The sequence below is a fragment of the Loxodonta africana genome, chromosome 16 (assembly GCF_030014295.1).
Source record: "Loxodonta africana isolate mLoxAfr1 chromosome 16, mLoxAfr1.hap2, whole genome shotgun sequence".
NCBI classification, from domain to species: Eukaryota; Metazoa; Chordata; class Mammalia; order Proboscidea; family Elephantidae; genus Loxodonta; species Loxodonta africana.
The window spans coordinates 36538779-36561198 of record NC_087357.1 but is presented as its reverse complement, the minus strand read 5'-3'; the positions used below and the strand labels follow the sequence as shown (position 1 = coordinate 36561198).

At 53.3% G+C, this 22420-nt stretch overlaps 1 protein-coding gene and 1 long non-coding RNA gene across 4 annotated transcripts in view; one reads left to right on the top strand and one right to left on the bottom strand.

Moving 5' to 3' along the window:
• The window catches only part of RRP12 (ribosomal RNA processing 12 homolog), a 30695-nt gene that overhangs the window by 3664 nt on the left and 4611 nt on the right, over positions 1-22420 (bottom strand). For all 3 annotated transcript variants that reach the window (XR_010318089.1, XM_003408986.4, XM_064269494.1), the window contains 27 exons: positions 22138-22243; positions 21811-21927; positions 20267-20405; positions 20033-20160; positions 18829-18927; positions 18086-18177; positions 16273-16384; positions 15964-16061; positions 14288-14402; positions 12903-13045; positions 12580-12701; positions 10350-10414; positions 10096-10258; positions 9452-9606; positions 9109-9176; positions 8453-8546; positions 7281-7439; positions 7087-7167; positions 6770-6875; positions 6432-6539; positions 5624-5781; positions 3721-3812; positions 3395-3559; positions 3040-3215; positions 2699-2824; positions 1222-1271; positions 619-691 (listed from right to left, as the gene is read on the bottom strand). Coding sequence is in view for 2 of the 3 variants with exons in the window: in XM_003408986.4 (XP_003409034.2) it covers positions 619-691; positions 1222-1271; positions 2699-2824; positions 3040-3215; positions 3395-3559; positions 3721-3812; positions 5624-5781; positions 6432-6539; positions 6770-6875; positions 7087-7167; positions 7281-7439; positions 8453-8546; positions 9109-9176; positions 9452-9606; positions 10096-10258; positions 10350-10414; positions 12580-12701; positions 12903-13045; positions 14288-14402; positions 15964-16061; positions 16273-16384; positions 18086-18177; positions 18829-18927; positions 20033-20160; positions 20267-20405; positions 21811-21927; positions 22138-22243 (3110 nt within the window). In the remaining variant the exon portion in view is untranslated. The remainder of the gene's footprint in view (positions 1-618; positions 692-1221; positions 1272-2698; positions 2825-3039; positions 3216-3394; positions 3560-3720; positions 3813-5623; positions 5782-6431; positions 6540-6769; positions 6876-7086; positions 7168-7280; positions 7440-8452; positions 8547-9108; positions 9177-9451; positions 9607-10095; positions 10259-10349; positions 10415-12579; positions 12702-12902; positions 13046-14287; positions 14403-15963; positions 16062-16272; positions 16385-18085; positions 18178-18828; positions 18928-20032; positions 20161-20266; positions 20406-21810; positions 21928-22137; positions 22244-22420) is intronic.
• The window catches only part of LOC104845805 (uncharacterized), a 43929-nt gene that overhangs the window by 19514 nt on the left and 1995 nt on the right, over positions 1-22420 (top strand). Inside the window, exons 5-9 of the long non-coding RNA XR_010318090.1 lie at positions 447-2844; positions 3668-6953; positions 7335-7406; positions 7527-10270; positions 10859-19534. This is a non-coding gene — a long non-coding RNA (uncharacterized LOC104845805). The remainder of the gene's footprint in view (positions 1-446; positions 2845-3667; positions 6954-7334; positions 7407-7526; positions 10271-10858; positions 19535-22420) is intronic.

Sequence of the window (22420 nt, the reverse complement as noted above, 5' to 3'; positions counted from 1 at the left end):
GGAGCTGTGAGGTTCTCTAGCCAGGTTAGGATGCCAGAGCTCTAAGGACACATCGGTGCTGTGCATCAGGGTGTTCCCATGGAACCCCTGGACCTCCAGATGCACAGCCAAGGTCCTGCAGAGGCTGCCCTGGGAGGGAGGAGGGGAGATGAAGAATAAAGGCCGCCTGTGGCATTGAGCAGCTACTCTGGGGAGAGGTCAGCCTGGAGGCCCAGAGATAAATGCTAAGGGAACCTCTCAGCCAGGCCCAATCCCAGCCCTCCCAATTTCACCCTTAAAACAGGCCGAAGTGGCTTCTCCACACCCAGCCTGACTCAGGGCTGGGGCACGCTGCAAGCCTCATGGGAGGCCTGGGTGAGGGGCAGAGGAGAAGGCTCAGGCTCCTCGGAGGGCTGGAGGTTCCATGTATAAATCTAACTCCCATGCTTCTCACTTCTTTGCCCCAGGCCGCCTCTCCCCCAAGCAGTCTTGGGTAATATACCAGCCAGTCTTTGTGGGTGCCAACTGAGTGCAACCAGGTTGTACAACCTCACGGCTCTGCCACCCTCTCCAGAACTCCCTGCCTAGTGCAGGAGACAGGGGACAGCATGTCCTGAGAGAGAAGACCGGAAGCCTCACCTTGGTACTGAGGCAGCATCTCCAGCTCCTCGTCATCAGCCTCTTGGCGACGCTTAAGCTTCTGGTATTTTTTCTGTACAGAGCCAAACAGGAAATTAGTGAATAAGGGCACATGACCATCCTGGTTAGTGACAACAGTAAAGGCAGCAGTCACCTGCATCGAGCATGAAAGGCCCTCTGCTAATTACAGCTGAAGAAATGAAGGCTCAGAGAGGGCAAACAACTGTCCCAGATCATACAGCTAGGAAGTACAGAGGGGAGGCTCCTGCCAGGTCCTGACTGCAGAGCGGGTATCCACTGCTTAGCCTCTCTGCACCGAACCCACCCCTCACCCTGCCTGGGCACCCCAACCCTCAGCCTGTTGTTGTTAGGTGCCATCGAGTGCTTCAGAGTGACCCAAGCCCCCCGCCCCCAGAGCCATCACATACCCTCCTCCACATATGCACCTACAACCCCTGGCTGCCCGCCATGCACATCCTTTAAGACCCACCGAGCACTCAGGAAGAGGGCAGGTAGAGAGGGAATAGGGGAAAGGTGTGGGGAATGGTAAAAAGAAGGCTTAGGTCTGAGGCCCCTACCCTCCGCTCAGCAGGAATTACTTACACTCCGGACACCCATGTCTTCCATCAGGTCAGCGATCTCCTCGTTCTCACCTGGAAGGTGGGGCCGGAAGGAAGAGAGGCCTGTGAGCATGCAGGGAGCCCTCCAGCTTTCCCAAAGCCCACCCTTTCCTCCAGATGGCTTCATCCTCCTGTTTGCAAACCTCCCACCCACCCCACATGAGCTGGACACTGTGTGGGGACAGAAAAATGTATGAGACTAAGCAGTTGGAGGGAAGACAAACTCAAGCAAAGTCAGCCAACAACCAAAAGATGTCAAAACAGCATGTGACTAGGGGCCAAGGACTGAGCAATCTCTGGGCTTGGCAGGAGTTCCCGCGAATAAGGCCTGAAGGCTGGGGAGCCGCAGAAAGGTTACAATGGACTTGAGCTAGGTCTTGAAGAATGGGGAGGGTTTGGAGAAGCAGAAAAAAGAGGAGGGGCATTCTCAGTAGCAGGAATACGCAGGCTAGAGGGAACTGAGGAGCCTGGAAAGGTTAAGGGGTGAGAACAGAGCAATGAAGAGACCCGAGGAGGAAACAGCAACAGTACATTTACCCCAGCACAGGTACAACTGTGACCCCACTGCACCTGCGTGACCACCCTACAAAGCAGGTAGCAGTACTATGCCCTTGTTGGAGGTGTGGAAACTGAGGCACAGAAAGGTTAAATAATTGTCCAAAGTCACAAATCTGGTAAGTTAGTGGCCAAGATCCACATGCAGGCAGCCTGGCTCCAAAGTCCAAGTAACCCCCACCTGTACGTGCAGAATGGCACGAAGTCGCACAAGTGGCTAGAAATGTGGAGTGGGCTGCCTGGGTGCACTGCCCACCTGAATGCCCCTGGCACTGAGGGTGCTGGGCAGTGATGAGACCACTGGTGAGGAGGCCTCCACGAGTCAGGGCCCAGAGCGTGCAGTGGGAACCAAACAAAAAGGGAAGACAGGTGTTTTCTAGAAGGCCTAGGCTCTTATGATTCAAGGGATGGATACATGGAAACGGAGCGGGAAATGGTAAAGAGAACTCCAAGATATCACACCTGGTAAGTCCTGGACAGTACAAAACAAAGAAATCAGGAAACTGGGAAGGTGTCTTTCTACCTCTACATGACCTTCAGGGCCTCAGAAGAGTTTGCATTTTCAAAAAAGGAAGGAAAGAAGAACAGAACACAGGACAACAGAGTACATCACACATGGTAAGAGGAAGTACTGTTTTGTGAACATTTTGCTTGCATGACACATGCGCTGTTTAAATGGCTGGGTTGCAACATAACAGATTTCTTAGTGTGGTCATAGAAGTTTGAGAAACTCAAGAAGTTTGAGAAAGTCGCCTTAGAAGCTCCTTATATCAGTCTTCACCTTTGTTTCCCCAACAAATGGTCACTGAGTAAATGAATAAATGAATGAAAGAGGAAATGAATGAACAAGTGCAGGCCTGGCCAGGCCAGAAGCAGCGCAGGCCAGGATGGACAGGCGGCCCCACCTTTATTGCCGTCCTCTTCCTCCACCTGGTCGCCATCGTCCCCCTCCCGGATGATCAGCCGGCCGTCGGCGCTCACCTTGAAGCCGTGGTCCTTCCTCTTGCCCCGGCCTGGCCCGGGCTGAGTGGCTGAAGCAGCAAAGTGTGGGGTGAGGAGGTGGAGGGCCCACCCAGCCCACGCACACCCTTATCATGACCAACAAGCCCAATCTGTGTCCTGGGACAGTGTACAGTGTGTGAGGGGTGCCCACTGGCCTGCCACGAAAGCCCCTCATCTGCTTCCCCCAAGAATCTGGCACAAGTCATGCCTGTTCTCAGAGCTGACAGGCCAGCACTCTGCTTACCTAGGACTCGCTGGGCCACCTTGGGGTCTAGGAAGTTGAGGGGCTCGTCCCCACCACCCTCCTTCAGCCATGCTCTGCTCCTCTGTCGTGCCAGCTTCCGCTGCTCCTTGCCCCGGCTCCTTTCCTGTTTCTCGTCATCGTCCTCATCCTCCGAGTCAGCCAGAATCTCCTCGATGCTGAGGACAGAGACGCCCCAAGTCAGAGTGCTCCCAGGAGGGACACGGGTAGGAGGTCACAGGGGAGGGATCTGGTCACCCAGCCTGGCCCCTTCTCTGCAGGGCCCTGCTGGGCACTGCCTGAGCAGGCTCCAGGATGGGGGAGGCCAGGTTGCCATAAGCCCTGCCGTGGGTCTCACCTGTCACCTTTGCCCTGGGTGGGCTCCGCCTCTTCATCTTCCTCCTCGTCCTCCATAGCAGCCTGGTTCAGGTTACGTTGCCTCTTTGCCCGGGCCTCAGCTTTCCGGATGTTTACCAGGACTTTATGGTACTCTTCAGGCAGCAGCCCCTTCACTAGCTCAAATCTGACGGTGGCAAAGAAGGGCAGTGAGGGGCCCTGGCCAGAGAGCAGTACCCAGAGCAAGAGGTCACAGGGGAGGGACCTGTCACCCAGGCTGATCCCTTCTCTGCAGGACCCTGCTGGGACGGAAAACCCCTCCACTCCTCTGCTATTCAGTGCACAGACCCAAACTTGCGCATGAACTTGGTGAACAGGTTCCGAAGCTTCATACGGAAGTGCCGCCGCATGTCGTCTGAAAGTTTCCCAATGGCTTCCATCTGCCAGGCCAAGCACAGGTCTCAGGGGGGCGAGCCTTCTCCCCTACCTGCCCACTCAGTGCCATCCACACTGGGGCCAGGTGGGTGAGCGTTCTCCCCACCCACCCACTCAGTGCCATCCAGACTGGGGCCAGGGGGGTGGGCCTTCCCCCCACCCACCCACTCAGTGCCGACTAGACCCTGGCCAGGGCGGTGAGCCTTCTCCCCCACCCGCCTACTCAGTGCCATCCAAACCGGGGCCAGGGTGGCGAGGCTTCTCCCCCACCCACCCACTCAGTGCTGACCAGACCCGGGCCAGGGCGGTGAGCCTTCTCCCCCATCCACCCACCCACCCACCCACTCAGTGGTGTCCAAACCGGGGCCAGGGTGGCGAGCCTTCTCCCCCACCTACCCACTCAGTGCCGACCAGAGCCGGGCCAGGCCGGTGAGCCTTCTCCCCGACCCGCCCACTCAGTGCCATCCAAACTGGGGCCAGGGTGGCGAGCCTTCTCCCCCACCCACCCACTCAGTGCTGACCACACCATCGTCAGGAGGGTGAGCCTTCTCCCCCACCTGCCCACTCAGTGCCGACCATACCTGGGTCAGGGCAACCGGGCCCTGCTCCTGGCCCACCCCTCAGTGCAATCACCCTTCCATAACCTGGGCAGCACCCCATCTTCCCCCTAAACCCTCCTTCATGACACAACCCTCCACCACCCCACCAAGATTACAGCTTCAGGATCGTTGGAAGAGTCTTTACATGCATGATCTCACTGGATCAAGAACAACCCAACGAGGCAGATGCCATTCTCATCCCCAGATTACAGATGAGGAAACTGAGGCACAGAGGGATAAGTGGCCACTACGTGGCCCCAGTGGCAGAGGCAGGAGTCTAGGCCAGGTCACGCCCAGCCTCCTCCTTCTCGGTTCCATGCTTCCCTTCTATTACACTGCCTTATTCTCTGGTTGGCTGCTCTCAAACCTTCATCCTGCCTGGTCTGGATCATCTGTAACAGATCTTGTTATTTGCAGTGTCTCTCAGTGGGGTTGGGGGATAGGGCTTCTCTCTCCTATTCTTGAAGGGCTCTTTATCAATTCTACCATCCCCACTGCAGATCACGGCTCTGACCTGTCTTTGGTTCCCAGTTAGGCTGCAGGCTCTGGGGGGCAGGGGCAGGCTATCCTGACTCTCACCTGCTGCTTCCTGCCGTGACCTAGGGCCAGCCTCAAAGAGATATGCAAGAGGGACTTGGAGGTCTGATGGGACTCAGTCCAGCTGGAAATGGGTAACTGAGGGTTTGGAGGGTAGTCTCAGCTTGCTGAGAGCATGATGCCCCTGGGTCAGGCTCCCCTTGGGTAGGAGGGGGCCATGGACCTAATACCAAAGGGCTCTTCTGACCTTTCTGTAGCCTAAGCAGGGGGTGTCCGGAGGAGCCTCCTCGAACCAGGAAGGTCAAAAGGCAAGACGCAAAAAAAAAGGCAAGAAGGGGGTCCCTGCAGAAGAAGAGCCCTGAGCCTTGGGTTCTGGTCCCAGCACTGCTTCTGACCAGCAGTGACCAAAGGGACTCCCTGCCTCTGTGGGCCTCTGCTCCCCATCTGCAAAACAAGGGTTGGCCCTGCTCACTAGTCTTTGGTTCCCTGGAGGGGCCATGGGGGTAGTGAGAGGCAGCCTGGGCATCGCACCCCACCTCGCCTCACCAGCACCCCTTCCAGGGCTTCCGTACCACCTTCTGTTGCACAAAGTAGTCTGTGGCTAAAAAACTGAAAATGTTGGGACTTGCTGGGTTGGCAGCCAGGAGGCCGTCTGGCCACTGAGAGGAGGGGACACTCACCACCAGCTGCACATGCTTGGCCAGGTGCGCTACATCCATGATGACCACCACCACCTTGATGAAGCCCAGCGCAGATTTGACGACATCGCGGGTGCGAGAGGCCAGGAGCAGGCACACATTCTTCAGCAACTGCTCCACCATGCTGGTTCCCATCAGGCCTAGGGTGGAAAGAAGGCCACTGTCAGAGCCGCCACCCAGACCAACACCCCCTCTTGGGAAGTAGCAGCTATCACCTCCCCCTGCCAGGCCAAACAGTAGGAGCTAACATTCTGGGGACTTCCCAGATCCTTAGCACAGTTCTTATCACTTCCCATGGGGTAGCTCCTTTCATCCTTTAACCACCTTATGAGGTAGGTGCCATTTTTCTCCCCCATTTTAGAGATAAGAAATGGAGGTTCTAAGAAAATATTCCATTTTCTATATATACTTGTATGCGTACATATGTGTATTTATACATATTTTTATAATTAGAAAAAAAAGAAAAACTTGCTCACTGTCTCACACCATTGGTGAGAGGCAAAACCAGGACTAAAATCCAGGCATCCGACTTAGTTAGCCTATGGTCCTGATGTAGGAGGCAGGGCAGCTAACCTGCATGGCTGCTTTGCACAGTGGGGCTGAAGGGTGTGCCTCAACCTGGCCAGAAAGGGCAGGAAGACAGAGACTATAGGAAGCAGATAGCCTTGGGTCCAGCTCTTCTTCCTGCTTCCTGTGGCCTTTTCCCAGTCTGGAGGTTATCCTGTCCTGACCTTTCAGGCCGTTTCCTACCCTGAGGGTTTCCCAGGCCTTCAAGGAAGGAAGCATTTACCTTTAAACTCAAAAAGGAGGTGAGTCAGGGCCAGGATGCTGCAGCTGACCATGGTCACAGCGCCCACGAGACCAGGGTAGATCAGGACGAGGTAGCGCTGCAGGGCCTCTGGGGGGCAGAGACCAGGACGGTGTCACATCAGAACAAAGCTCACCCGCATGCGCCATCCTGGGCCCCCCCAGGAGGGGATCCTGGGCCACAGAGGAGCAGCCTTCCCAACTCCAGGACCAGGGAGCTTGCCCCACTTTTTCTCTTTGACCAGTGACTCTGAGGGGTGCTTACCCCCACCTGGCCAAGAACAGACCTTCCTCCCTCAGCCCCAATCACTTGGGCCTCACCTTCCTGATTCGAGCCAAACCGAAGGAAGGCACGGCCCATCTCCACCAGCAGAGCGAAGGCGTTCTTCCGGGCCCCCACTGACACCTCCTTGGTGCACAGGATCACCTGGCCCAGATAGCCTGTGAGCATGCCTCCCAGAACCCACCCACTCCGGGCCTGCTGTCCAAGGCAGAACAAGGCCAGGTAAGGGTACCCATGGTTCCAGCGCAGAGAATCAATCCCCTCTCCACCCCCCGTCCTGCCCTCCCCTGGCCCTCAGGAGCCACACTCCAGGGAAAGCCCAAAACACACCAATACTCCCTCCTGCGCCCCTCACCTCTGGAACAAGGGCAGCAATGAACTCCTCATGCTCCGCCGAGAGTTTCCTCACAATGTGTATCAGGCACTTCAAACGGGGCTGCGGGGCAGGGCGACAACAGTCAGGACCCCTCCGTGCCAACCCCCCATGGCTCCTCTCCTGGCGTTGCCTGCCCTCCCTCCCTGGGCAGAGCAGGCTGCCCAGAGCCCCACCCTCTTGGCTGGCGAGGACGTGCTCCGCAGAGAGTCCAAAAGGGTCTTCTTCAGGTCGTCCAGGTGGCTCTGCACGAAGCGGGCCCCAGGGCCCTGGGGGCTGGCACACACTTCCTCCAGCACGCGGTAAGCCTTCTTCTGCACCCCGTGCGCCTTGCTCTGGGAGGTAGCACAGCAGTCAGGGGTGGGTAGGGAGGGGGCAGGGACAGCACCATCCACCCCCACTCCGTTCACTAACATTTACAGAAACATTTTCTGAGCATCCACCATGACTGTGGCCAGCCCTGGAGGGGATTCAGAGAAGAATCTGGCCCTGCCCTCCCAGGGCTCACGAGTCTGATGAGGCCAGTGGAACATGGACAGAGAAACTAACTCCTGTTCCAGGCACTGGGGGCACTGCAGCGAGTGAGCCCTGCATGGCCTCCAAGCACTGCACTCGCCCACTCCAAGCAGCACACGCCCAGCAGCATGAATGCCCTGGGCCTGGAACGCACAGGGCCTTTGCACCTGCTCTTTCCAGCTGGAGCACTCTTCTCACCCCTCCTTCGCCTGGCTGACTTCCTACTGTTTCAATGTAGCTCTTACCCCCAGGTGCCTTTCCTGAGGTTAGGTAGCCCCGTCCTGGACTTGTGGGTTCGCCTGCATGGTCCCCCCAGAGCGCTTCTCATGCTGCTTGGTAACTGATTATTAATCAGCCTCAGGGTGAAGGCTTTCAGGAGACCCCCACGGAGCTGTGCTTGCATAGTGGTTGGCTGCAGTGGGCAGGGCGAGCATTTCAAGCAGAGGGCCTAGCATGTGGAAAGGCACAGAGGGGCCTGCTATATCTGAGACTCTTAAAAGCAGCCTAATGCGGCAGGAGTGGCAGAGGTGGGTAAAGATCAGGCCAGTCTTGGATGGGCCTAGTCAGAGAGCCCACCAAAGGAGCCTGGCTTCCGTTCTACATAAGAAGCCTTTGCAGGTGAGGCCTGAGCTCAGCTGTGTAGTTCAGTCGCCCCGGCACCTACGTGATAGACAGGCCAGACAGGTGCAAGGAGAAGCCACTCCAGAAAGCAGACAGGGGCCTGGTCTGGGGCAACAGCAGAGGATGAAGATGAGAAGGCAGGCCCCACCTTCCCAGGAAGCCCCATCTCCCTCCAGGGGTGGTCACTGGGACTCTGGGCCTCCCAGCTCACCTCTAGGTAGGGCTGGATGGTGGAATACAGCTTGCTGATTGCAGCTTCATCAGCATGAGGAGCCAAGGCCACGACCAGGTCCAGGACAGACAATCTGCTCAGGGGCAGGAGACAAGGAACGGGTTGTAGGGCGCTGGAGAAGGGCAGAGACTGTCAGTGGTCTCCAGTCTTCTGGTAAGGGGGTGGTCGAAGTCAGCATGAGGAGGACAAGAGGCCCCTAAGAAGCCTGTGAACGATAGTGCCAGCTGGTACTAACTGAGCAATTATAATGTACCACGCGCTGCTCAAGGTGCTTTATAAGTTGTTTCAATTCTCACAGCAACCCTATAAGTCAGGTACAGCTATCATGCCCATGTTACAAATGAAGACACAGAGGCAGAGTGGGTAAGTAACTTGTCCAAGGTCACACAGCCAGTAAGTGGTGGAGCTGGGATTTGAACCTGGGCACCATGTCTCCAGGGTCCTCATTCCTCCCCAGTAGGCTATATGCCTCTCCAGGAGAAAGAAGTCAGTCAAGCCTCATGGTAGAGCTGTAACATTCAATATCTCAAGACTTTCCCAAATAATTCCAGAAAAAAGCCACAGGGCTTCTGCCAGGCACACCTCTAGCCCCCTGGGCTGCCCCAACTCAAGTGGGGAAGCTTGGAGCACGTTACCTGGTGAAGTCAGAGCTGGCAGGGTCGAGCACCTTCTCACTGGCTTTTTCCAGGAAACCATTCACCAACTGGCAACCCCAAGGGGATGAGAAGGAAGGGGTGTTGGGGAAGAGAGATACACAGAGAAGCAGGAGCAGGTCCCAGAGTTGTCTGACCTTTCCCTGCCATTGATACTTAGAAGCCGCCAGCCCAGCCCAAGCCACGACCACTGGTATCTGGTCTCCTGTCCTCCATGTGGCAGAAACTCAAAACGAGCCCCGGTGGTAAGTTCTCAGCCTTTCCAACATGCCTAACCCAACACTCGCCCACCTGAGAGCATTCCTCCACCCCTCCACCAGCTCACCTGAGGCTCGGTTATGGTGAGGTAAGTTTTGATGGTTTCAAGCACGGCCCGGCGAGGGGCTGGGGTGTCCCCAGTGGCAACAGGTTGCCCGTACAGGTTAAAGAGGATTGGCAGAAAGTTCTTGGCAAAGCGGCTCACTTCGGCTCGGTCAGCCTCTGGCAGAAGGACCACAGTTTGCATGAAAGGGGCTGGAGCTGTCCCCGCCAAAGGTCACCAGGCTGCAGCCTATGGGCATCTTTTTGAGGAACCCTGTGGCAGGGCCTGGGGGCCCTGGTTTTATGTTTCCCACTGACAGGAGAGGCTGAGGTCAGGGCACAGAGAACGAGGTGCCACAGTGGTCTACGCTCCTCCACGGCTCCTGTCCTGGGGCCAGCACTCTGCTAGCCGCACAATAAAGCCTTCAACATCACGGAATAAATCCACAGCAACTGTCAGTACACTGGGAGCAAAGAAGAGAGCCGGGGCAGTTTTCAGCCCCCTACTAACTCCTCGAGTCCTTGCAAAGGATGAAATCAAGAGGCTAATTTCTTTGGCTCTGCCTAGCAGTGACCAGTGGTATTTTTAAATACCAGGCCAGGAGGTGGAGGGCAGGGTTACCCATGTCATCCCAGTCACCTGCCCTCTCACCCCGAGCCCACACGTACCTGCCTCACAGCCCTTGGTGATGAGGGTGCGCAGGGCCTGGCACACCGTGACCCTCAGGTCTGGACGCTCACTGATGGCCGTGCCCAGCGTCCGTGCCAGCCCTTTGAAGGAGGTGGCCACATCTGTGGGCCTCGTGCAGAACCCAGGCAGGAGGGTCCAGATCTGGGGAGGAAGGTAATGGTTAAGGACAGTGACACCTAGCAGCCCGTGCCCTGTTCTACCCACCCATGCTGCCCCCACCCCAGCTCCATACCTGCCACTGGAGCGTGTCGTAGATCTTGGACTCCACTGTGCTGCCCACCTGGGCCAGCTCCATTGCTGGAGTGTGAGACAAGGACACAGTGTAACCCAGGGCACCCACCTGGCCAATGGCGTCATTTTACCAAAACCAAAAGTCTGGTGATGAGGGTTGAATTATCAGTGATTTCCTCCTCCCCATAAATAAAAACATAGTTCTTGTCCATTATAGGAAATAAACCAGACCTAGATCAAACAGAGAGCCAAGACCTCCCCAGAATCTTACTCTGCAGAGATAGCCACTGTCTCCTCTGACTTTATTAAGTCTCTGAACACACTCACGTGTATTAAAACATAAACAGGACTGTACAATACATATATCGGTCCGTAACTGTGATTTACTTGATGATAAACAGAAGTTGATAGCGTTTATCAAACAGTTTCTACGTGCCAGGCTATGTAATGTGCACTTTCTATGCATCATTTAATTCTCACAACATCACAATTTTCCTCCTTGCTTTACAGGTGTGCAGACCCTGAGGCGTTAAATAACTTGCCCAAAGTCACCACACTGTGGAGTGGCTGAGCTGGGATTTGAATCCTGTTGGTTCAGCTCACCATCTGCTACACACATCCATGCCCCCTCACGGCCTCTTTCTTTCTTTATAATGACTACATCATATTCCACAGGGGGGTTTATCTTAACTAACTTAACCGGTACCCACTGAGGGACGTCATGTAGATTGCCTCGGAACTTCTGCTAGTATAAACCACAGGGAACATCTTTCCACACATCTGAATCTGTGTGTGCTTGTCTATTCCCTTAGGCCAGACACCTACATGCAGTATTGCTAAGTCAAAGTGCGTGTATAACCGTAATCTTAAGAAAATTTCCAGCGGCGTACTGCTAACGTTAATGACACACATTGGGGGCTGTATTTTCTTGGACGGGCAGGCACATACTTCTTTTGTAACCAGAACAAAGTGTTATTTTTTAAATACCAGAAAAAAAAATTTATGAATACGTAAAGTTACTAATATAAAAAGCATAATTCCAATTTAATAAAAAGATACTATTTTTACAAATAGGAAAAAAATGGAAAAGGAAATGCTTTAAAATTTTAGTAATAATTATCTCTGGTGGGGGGGAACTGAGTGGTTTTTAGTTTCTATTTTAAATGCTTCCTGTATATTCTCCCAAAACATGCATATTTGACAAAATACTGCTTGAAGTAAGAATGGCACTACTGCCATTTTGGGCCAGATAAATGTGGTGGCTGTCCCGTACTTTATAGGCTATTAACTGTGACAACCAAGAATGTTTCTAGCTTTTGCCAAATGTCCCCTCGGGGGCAAAATCACCTCCACCGAGAATCACTGCCCTAGACCAGGGGTTGACAAACTCTGTCAAGAGTCTATATTGTAGGCTTTGCAGGCCATATGGTTTCTGCTGCAACTACTCATCTCTGTCATTGTAGGGTGACAGAGCCACAGAAAATATGTAAAATACGTGTCTGTCTTGCAATAAAACTTTATTTACAGCAACAGGCAGCAGGTAGGATATGGTCTGCAGGCCATAGTTTACCCTAGACCCTCAACATCTAATGAAAACAAGAACTCCTGGAGCCATTGCCTGGCCAGGAAAGGTGCCACTGCCCCTCTGCCTTTCCCTCATGTAGGTCTGAGTCTGCTAACACAGGACACAAGTAAACGAGAGGGTGCACAGAGGGATCAAGAATATGGGGATATGAGAAACTATGCCTCAAAAGGAGATGAGGGACCAAGGACAACTAGCCTGAAGAAAGGGCATCTCAGAGAGGGCAATAACCACCTTTAAAAACTTAAGAATCCCCATTGTTATTGTTTAAGATAGATACGAACACGTGTGTGTGTGTGTGTGTGTATATATATATGTATTTATAAACAAATATATTACAAAATTTCTTTAAAAATCTGCTCCAAGGGAAGAAGGGGCAGACCTATTCTTTGGGATCCAAGGAGAAAGACAGCCCTAAGGTGGAGGCTCCCTACTGGAGGAGGGGAAGGGTCTGTATCAGGTTCTGGCCATGCCTCAGAAGGCTGGGCGTGAGCCCCGAGGCAGACATTCGAGCCCTGGCTACTAACCGCTGGCAGGGGGATGCTGCTGAATGCCATGAGGGCTTGAGGGTGCTGGGCTAGGACCCCTCCCAGCTGAGGCTCCAGGACTGTGGTGAGCCCTGGGCGGCACACAGGTGAAGGCCCCTTACCTTTGCTTTTCAGGGTGTTCGCCAGGGGCAAGAAGTAGGTGGTGAAGAAACCAAGTCGAGTTTCCTGGACATGGTCCCGGATGACAGGCAGCAGCCAGCTCCGTGGGAAATCCAGAGTCTCTCTGGGAAGTGGGAGGGAAGGACCAGGGAGGCAGAGGTGACAACCTGGCTGCTGAGCCAAGGAACAGCCTCTCCTCTGGCCTCTCCTGCTGACCCTGCCCAGCACACAGACCTCAGTAGGAGGAGTGGACACCTGTCCCTGGGAGCAAACAGATTGTCTGACTTTCCTGGCTCATAAGGAAGCCAACTAGGGCCACACTTACTCAGAGCCATCGATTTCCAAAGGCACAGCCTGCAACACCACCTCAGGTCCCATGCTGGTCACCGCAGCCCCCACTGCCTGGTCCAGCGCTGCCGTGTGGGGGAAGTGGGGGGATAGGCGCAGGTCACACAGGGACTGTAGGCACTGAAGCAGAGAGGCGAGATCACACGTCAGGGCAGCTCCTCGAGCAAGGACAGTGGCTAAGCCAAGCCTCCAAAAGGATGAGGTCTGGATCGTGGGCCAGGTTAATGCTAACCCAGAGTCACAAACTGACAGCAAATTCACCCCACTGATGTTTGATCCCTCACCCCCAGAATTTAAAAAACTCTATACTCACTAGTGATACGTAACAATCAGGAGATTTTACATACAAACCTAGACTTCTAGCTTATCTTGAAAAACGGGAATCCACAAAGGCAAGGATGGCCCATGCTGCTGGCACGGTGACAATTAGCAAAACTAGCAAGCACTGAGAAGCTGGCCTCAGGGCAGGGACACAGCTGTGCCCTCTGGCTCACAACAGCCCCACCCCCACCTGCCAGCCTCACTTCTTACAGACCCACCTGACCTGTAGGAAGCTGAGTTGGCCACGTTAATTACCCACGACACTGACCAGGCCGCTCAGGAAGCTCTACCTTCCCAGGGTTGCCCCTTTCTCCAAGCAGCAATGAGAGCCAGTAAGGAAAGCCCCATGAGGCTAGGTGTTCCAGCAATGGATGGGGGGTCTACGCCTGTCCTCTAGTCTGGGTCTGCTCAGGATCCCTGCACTGTAGTGGCCTCCCTGAGACCTGTTGTTGTTGTTGGGTGCCACTGAGACAATTTCAGCTCATAGTGATGCCGTGTGACAGAGTAGAACTGCCCCATAGGGTTTTCTAGGCTGTAATCTTTACGGAAGCAGGTTGCCAGGTCCTTCTCCTGCAGAGCTGCTGGGTGGGTTTGAATTGTCAACCTTCGGTTAGCAGCTGAGCGCTTAGCCATTGCGTCACCAGCGCTGCTTAGGCTAGAACCTGAGGCAGCTTAAAAACCAACAACAGTGCTAACTCATTACGGAACATTCAGACAATTACAAACGAAAAGTTGACAGGGTGGGAGTGGGGGAGAATCACACTGGTTCCCTGAGAGTTTCAAAACCATCCACCCCAGCTAAGACCAGCAGGCAGGTGGGGGTGGGAGAGGCTTCTGCCTCCTCCCCTTCCTTTTCTTCCCACTTTAGTCCATTTACCTTCCTGGGCACGCTGTGCTCTGCTGGGGGGCAGGGGATAGGCTACAGATATAACAAAAGACGTGCCCCCACCTTCCAGGAGCCCCCAGCCCAGTACTTAGGGGACCCAAACCCCAGACACAGCCCAAATACCATGTTGCCCCCCGGCCCCAAGCTCGCCTCACCTTCTTCATCACTGGGTGGGCCTGCCGCCCACATGCCTCGAAGAAAACACACAGCAGCTGCAACACGGAGCTCCATGCCGCGTGGAATTTGTATGTCAGGCCTTCCTCCACTGCCCTGTCAAGAGAGCAGGCACGATCAAGGCCACGTTCACGCCCACCCCAGGCCCCAACCAAGAAAAGGTGGTGGCTGGCATCATAAGCTCTAGACCCCCAGCTGGTCAGTAAGGGTGGGGCCGTAGGAAAGGCAAAGAACTAACATTTATGAAACATCCACACTGCTCCAGACACTCTGCTAAGACTTTAATTTATGTAATCCTAGTCCTTAAAAAACCTGTGAGGAAGAGTACTTGTCTCATCTTCAGATAGGGAAACTGAGGCTCAGAGAGTGTAAGTAACCTGCCAGGATCACTCTGCTGGTAGCCAAACTAGGACTCCAGAGCCCATTTTTTGCCCACTGTGCCCTGTTCTCTAGGACTGACCACGGCAGAAGGGCAGGTAAGCACAGGGTGGTCTGGGCAGAGGGGAAAGCTGCCGCAGGAAGGAGGGCTAGCCCAGCCTCCGGTCCCTTCCAGCCTGTGCACCCCTTCGTCTGCTTCATCCTCCAAAGAAGTCGAGCCCCTGGAGGACTTAGGCTTAGTCTGGGGAAAGGGGTGGAGTTGGGAGGGGTGGTGGTGGTGGTAATTCTATTCCTTGAGTTTTCCTGAAACTTCTTCCCAGACGAATCCCCAGGAAATAGGCCTATTTCTCATAAGGGATGGTAACCAACGTGTCATACTTGGAGCTGAGCAGAGACGAGATCCAGAGGGGACACCAAGGTTTCCAGCCCCTTCCTAGGAACGCTCAGGTATGCCTGGCTGCAATTCCTCCCAGCAGGGCAGGTGGGTGGCGGCTGTGTCAGTGAAGGGGGTAAAGGGGGTGAAGGGCTCTCTCGCAAGTGTGGAGTGCAGCACAGCACAAGAGGGGCTCTGTGGTCAGGCTGCCGCTTACTCATTGGGTGAGCCTCTGTGTCCTCAACTGTGAAATGGGGTTAGTACCTAAAACCTAAGAAACCCTGGTGGCACAATGGTAAAGCACTCAACTGCTAACTGAAAGGTCAGCAGTTCAAACCCACTAGCAGCTATGCAAGAAGACTTGGAAATTTACTTCTATAAAGATTACTGCCTAGAAAACTCTATGGGGTAATTCTACCCTGTCCTATAGAGTTGCTGTGAGCTGGAACTGACTTGGCAGCACATGGCAATTACCACCTAACTCCCAGAACCATAAGGATCTCTAGTAGCAGCAGTAGTAATAAAAGCTTATATTTACTGAGTACTTAACTATGTGCCAGGTACTGCTCTGACAATCTGACATGTATGACCTCATTTAATCCTCAAAACCTACAAGGTAGAGAGCAAGGAGGAAACTGAGGCAAACAGAGGCAGAACTTGCCCCAGATGACTGGGGTTGCAGTCAGCAGAGCCTGCACCACACTGTGCCACTCCTCGTGCTGGACAGGCGCCTGGAACGTGATGGCCACTCTAGTGGAGGCTCAGTAAACACAACCTGAAATACCATGAAGCACCTGGAACTCTGTGTGTGGCCCACAGGAAGGGACACACAGGGTACTTGTCAGTATAACGGACTCTCCACCCAGCACACCTTAGGCCCTGCTAACATGGATGCCACATTCTCACCTGAACATCTTTGCAATATATTGGGCAGGCCCTGGGGCTGCGGAGGTCACGGAGCCAATGCTGGCCATGTGAGGAGCAACACATTCCTTCAGAATCTCCTGCAAAAAGAGGCCACAGGCTGGCTGGGCCCAGGCAGCCCCCCAGTGCCACTCACCCCTCCCAGGCAACTCCTTCCTGAAACTTCTAGAAAGCTCATTTCCCACCCCAAGGGCCTCCTCCCGGCTCTGGAAGGCAGGGCAGCGGTGGGTCCTCTTGCGTTCTCTGCTCCCTCAGCTGAAGTGTCTCTGGGGAAGCTGGGAAGTGGGGTACCTTGAGGCTCTGGGTGGCTGCAGCCACCACCTGTGAGTGCGGAGACAGGAGGCAGGTCATTGCAGTTCCAAAAAAGCGAGCGAGGTGGCCCAGCCCCAGGTCCCGCTGCAACCTGCCAAGACAAAGGGCTTCTGTGTGGTCTGGTCCTAGGCCTCGGGGGCCTGAGACACTGGGCTCAACTATTCAGATGGCCCAGGCCTGACAATAATCACTGATCTGCAAGGCTCTGCAGGGACCTGACTGCGGGCAAGCTGAAAAAAACAAAATGTACTGTTGCGCCAGTAATAACTAAAAAAAAAAAAAAAATTCCAACACATAATCAGGGTATACAATGAAGAGCGTGCCTTCCCTAACAGAGCCTTCTCCTGGACTGTCTTCAGACCCACTTTCCAGGGGAAATTATGGTTAAGTTTCTCAAACAGTCCTCCAAAATCTTTATGCATCTACAAACATATAATAATGACAGCTAACATTTATATGGCATTTGTTGCATACCACACTGGTACAACACTCACTAATTCACTGGAACCTTGCAATAACCAGTGAGACAAGTCCTATTACCACCTCCACTTTGTAGATGAGGAAACAAGCACAGAGACATCAAGTAACTTGCCCAAGGCCACCGGCTCAGGATTCACACCCTGAGGCTCCGGAGTATGCCAATAATCACACCCACTGTGCTGTTCTGCGCCTTGCTTTTCTCATTCCATCTTGGAGACTTGCCACATAGCATGCACACATCCACACTAAGTACTTCACTGTCTGGAAGGACCGCCATTTATTTAACCAGTCCCCTCCTGTGGGACATGTAGGTTGTTTCTGTTGTTGTTAGGTGCCGTCAAGCCTGTTCCGATTCAGTGACCCCATGTACAACAGAACGAAACACTGCCCAGTCCTGCACCATCCTCCCAACTGTTGTTATGCTTGAGCCCATTGTTGCAGCCACTGTGTCTACCATTACCCACAGTGCTGAAGCAAACACCCTAGGGCATGGAAGGTGGACACTGTGGGAGTGCTCCTGAAGGATGAACCCTGAGAAGTGGAGAATGAGGCCATCTGGCCATTTTCTGGCACCTCTAGGTGAAAGGCAGCTTGGTGTAAGAAGACAAATGTGGGCCCCATAAACCTGGGCTAGAGACCCAGCTTTGCTCCTGAGTACCTGCATAACTACTTAACTTGTAGAACCTCAGTTTCTTTTTTATAAAATGAGCTAATAAGACCTTCCTTAGGAACTCTGGTGGCACAACAATTAAGCACTCATCTGCTAAAGCTGCTAACTGAAAGACTGGCAGTTCAAACCGACCCAGCAGCTCCACGGGCCAAAGACCTGGTGATCTGCTCCTGTAAAGATTACAGCCTAGAAAACCTTATGGGGCAGTTCTACTCTTTCAAATGAGGATGCTATGAGTCAAAATCAACTTAATGGCACCTAACGACAAGACCTTCCTCATAAGGTTGCTGTGATTAATGAGAATAAACAACAGACATGAAGCACTTAACACAGTGCCTGGTCCAGAGCAGGCCGCTGAGTCCCCTGAGGGGACAAAAGAATCACAACTTAGTGGAGCCAGAGGGGCCTTCAAGACCCTCCATGCAAACGTTCGGGTAGGAAAGCAATCAGACCTGGCTAAAATGGGAGGTATCACCCTGCCCCATGCCTCATAAAAACAAGAGCTGGTTGTCATCACACACGACATGGAAACACTGCCAATCCCCAGGAAGCTGAATGACCTTTCCAGCTCTGGTTCACATCTCCCCCATCTGCACCACAGAGGAGGTACCCTTGTATATGCCCCTTCACAGTGGGACCTACCTGACCAGGTTGATGTGGGCTTTCTCCATGACTTTAAGCCAGGCCAGCAGGGGTTGTAAGTCATTCTCACTGGGGACGTAGTCGTACAAGGCCTGGAGGAAGAACAGGGAATAAGCAGGTGACTCAGTGAGTGCATTCTGCAGCAGCCTCAGTGACAAAGACCCCTCCCATTCCTAGGGCCCAGCCCGTGATCCTGGACCTCACAGCCATCTTGGCTCTCCCAGTTCCTGCCTTGCCCTGCTCCATAAAGGTCTCCTGGTTCTGATTCTTTTTGGAAGAAAGCCTCCAGGAGCAATGGAGGACAGGCTGGTGTCACACACCCCTTTGTGAATCTGACAGAAGTCATAAAGCCCCTCTCCAGAAAAATGCACAAGTACAAATACACAATTTGCAAACAATTTTGGGGGGTTACACCCCCTTCCCCAGGTTCATCCATGGATCCCTAAGGTCAAGACCCCAGGCTCAAGGTATCCATTAACACCATGAGACCATGCTTGAATTGTCTACTAAGTTAACCACTACTAAGTCAAGAAAGACACCCTTATCCACTCAAGTCAGGTCCCCCAGCCACTGTGGACACTTATGTGACTTATGTGCTCAGTCTCCTGTCTGCCTGTCCATCTATTGTCCTCCTCTGATGAAGCAGCCCAGTCCAGCCCAATTCAGCCTCACTCTGCAGACAAGTAACAGGGTTGGCCCCACCAGCACAGCAGGGACCCTGCTGCCCCACCATCGGGCCTTACCGTGATGATCTGGGCGTTGAGCTCTGCCGTCAGGGTGCCTGGGCCAGGCTTGGCGTGGAAGAGGCTGTGAAATGCCTGCATGGCACAGGCTGTCACCAGCTGGAGAAGACACAAGGCTTAGTGGGGGATTACAAAGCCCATGGCCCCTGGAACCTCAAACATGCCCCTACACACGGACACTCAGAAAGATACAGCAACCACTGAGAAAATACTAATGTTTTAAACAAAGACAAAGGAGAAATAAGAATGCTTCTAACATGATAGTGAGCCAAAAAAGCAGGCTATAAACGGTAAGCATACTATAATTACAGCTGTAGTTTCACGTATTTTTATGCTGGTTTGTTTATCCACAGAAAAAATGTCTGGAAGGATACACTGCAAGTTGTTTGCACTGTTTACCTTAGCAAGCTGGACTTAGAAGAAAAAAGAAGCTTATTTTTTACTTTATGCACTTCTGAATGGCTTTTTTTCCTTTTAAACAATGATCACACTATTTATATAACAAAAAACTTTAAATATGTACATGAACAAAAATTACAAGAGAATATACAAAGATTAACAGAATCGTGTTGTTGTTAGGTGCCACCGAGTCAGTTCTGACTCACAGCGACCCCATGTGACGGAGTAGAACTGCCCCCACTGGATTTCCTAGGCTGTAATCTTCATGGAAGCAGACTGCCAGGTCTTTCCCTCGTGGAGCCGCTGGGTGGGTTTAAACTGCCAAACTTGCAGTTAGCAGCCCTACGCTTAACTACTGCAACACCAGGGCTCCTTAGAATTGTGCTAGGCTGGTAGAAATGCAAGAGGTGGTTTTTAATGCTCTTTAAGGCTGTTTTTATTGATGTGCTAGTAAGTAAGCAAAAAAACGAAAAGCAGAAGTGGGAATAGCTGTCAGTGACTCTAGCTGAGTCGAGCTCATGGAAAGGAGAGGAAGGAGGCTTTACAGCCCCACAGCCTCTCTGTCCTGAGGCCAGCGTCCAACTGTAACACGACCCAAAGGATGGCCCACTCTGCCTGACACCACAGACGAAATGGTGTCCTGAGATGGAGCAGAAAAGTGGGGCAGGGCAGGGAGACCTCAGGCCCTGCAGTGCCTGACCTGTGAGTTACCCAAGCACCCACACTGTGTGCCTGGATTCCGGAGGGGTGCCTGCCCCGCCCTCCTCGGTGTGCCCCACCCTCTGGTTCTCCGCCCAGAGCTCACCACATGGCTCAAGGTCATGATCCTGAGGAGAGTCTCACTGCAGCTCTTGACCAGGCCTTCTGGGAAGCTGGGCAGCAGGTCCTTCAGCAGCGTTAGCATGTGCAGCGTGGTGGTGGCCTCCTTGGAGCCTGGCATACACAGGGGAGCTGAGATTCCAGCCCACTCTGCAACAGGTCCCGTCCTCCTGGCTGGCCACTGCCTCCCATCCCCGCTGCCCTCCCCCGGCTTCCCCACCTCCAGACTTCTCAATCTCCTGGATGCAGAACTTGGCAGTGGAAACAGCAGCAGGATGATGTGCAGGGGCCTTTTCACCAAACATGAACTCACTGCCCTTGAGGATCGAGCACACGCCATGCTGGGCAGCCTTCCGGATCTGAGGGGCAGGGAGAGAACAGCCAGGGCTGGGTCAGCATCCAACCACCAGCCACTAAGCCCGAGCAGAGCACCTACTTTATGTCTAATGCTCTGCCAGGGGCTCGTGTGTATAAAATCCTGAGCTATAAAGCAAGACAAACCTTCCTTCAAATCCCTGCTCTACTACTACTCACTAAACAGCCCTGAGCAAGCTAAACTACTTACTCTCTGAGTCTCAGTATCCTCATCTTTAAAACAGGATTTATTCATCATTCATCCAACAAATCCTGGTGCTGGCAACGAAGGAAGGGTAATTTCTTGTCCTGTCTTTGTCATTCCCCGGCTGAGTGACTGGGCCAGGAGTACCTCCCCCTTGTTAGCCTCCTGCTTTGTAGCACACGGGGCCACACCAGCTGTTCTCAGAGGCCCCTCTGGGCTTCTGACTATCTATGTTCTAATGAACTAAGCAGACAACTCATATTCTACTCATTTAAACACCAGAAGTTTAAAGTGCTTTGCAGAAAACGAAGCAAAGGTTGCTACTTTTTATAGGGTGGTTAGGAAAGAAGTCTCCAGTGAAGTGATATTTTAGCAGACCTGAAGAGAGGGAAAGACCACCTGCATATGTAGGGGAGGAGACTGAGCACACGCAGGATGTTAGTGATTATCACGACTACCATTATTATCACGGAGCCCTGCCGGCACAATGGTTAAGAGCCCGGCTACTAACCAAAAGGTCATTAGTTCAAATCCACCAGCTGCCCCTTGGAAACTCTATGGGGCAGTTCTACTCGGTCCTATAGGGTCACTATGAGTCAGAATTGACTCAATGGCAATGACTTTGGTTTGGTTTTTTTATGATTATATGCTCCCTGCCCTTAATCTTGGAAAGAAAAAGAGCAGGGAACCACCATGTGCAGCCCCTGCTGTGAGCCAGGAGCTGACCCCAGGCCTGTGGTGAGCACTGGAGTCTCATCACGACCTTGCAACAAGGTTGGTATTTATCAGCCCTCTTTCACAGTAAGAAAACCAAGACTCAGAGAAACTAAGTAACTTGCTTAAGACCAGCAACAAGTGGTCAACTCGGTATCTAACAGTATGATTCCAATGCTCACACCCTCCCTCGCCTGCCAAAGTTAACAAATCTGCTGGAGATTCCATGTTACGGACTGATGAGGCATCAGAGACTCAGAGGGCCTGGCAGTGAGCATCCCTCCTGTACAAGGGGAGTTGCCTTGCCTTCTAGATCTTAGCAAATGAGGCCTCAGAGGCAGGATGCTGAGCCTCAGGGCAAGAGCCCAGTACTCAGAGCAACATCTCTGACCCCACTCAGATGGGCTAGCATCTGCCTTGCCCACTGGACTGGGCTGGGTCCCAGGGGTGGCTGTGCCCCTTCCCCATTTTCTGGGGTCCAGCAGTCTCACCTTGGGCTTGCCATGCACGGTGAAGCTCAGCAGCCCGTGGTACACCTGCAGGGTCACAGGGTAGCTCCAGGCCTCCAGGTTTTGCTTCCGCAGAAGGGTAGCCAGACAGGAGAGGACCTTGAAAAAGAAAAACACAGTCCCTCAGCCCCACCAGTCTCTGCCAGATGGGAAAAGAGCCCAGGTTCTAATCAACTCCAGAAAACCTCAAAGGGATCAATCTGAGGGTTCACAGTGCATGTAGACCCCTCCCAGGGAGCATCCAAGCTTTAGGCAAATCAGGTGCGCTCTGGAAGACGACAGAGGAGAAACTAAGACCAGGACACTAACCCATCGGAGGGCAGACGTGGAGCCGCTGCTAGCCTGCGCTGACATGATGTCCATGAAGGCTTTGGAGGTGTCGGAGAACTTCTTAATGAGAACAGGGCTGGGCACGCTGTGGGGAGAGAACATGGATAGTCGGAAGCCCAGAGGGGCCTCTGAGAACAGCTGGTGAGGCCCGGTGTGCTACAAACCAGGAAGCTAACATGAGGGAGGCACTGCTGGCCCAGTCACTCAGCCAGGGAATAACAAAGACAGGACGAGAACTTACCCTTTCTGACACCCAGCTCAG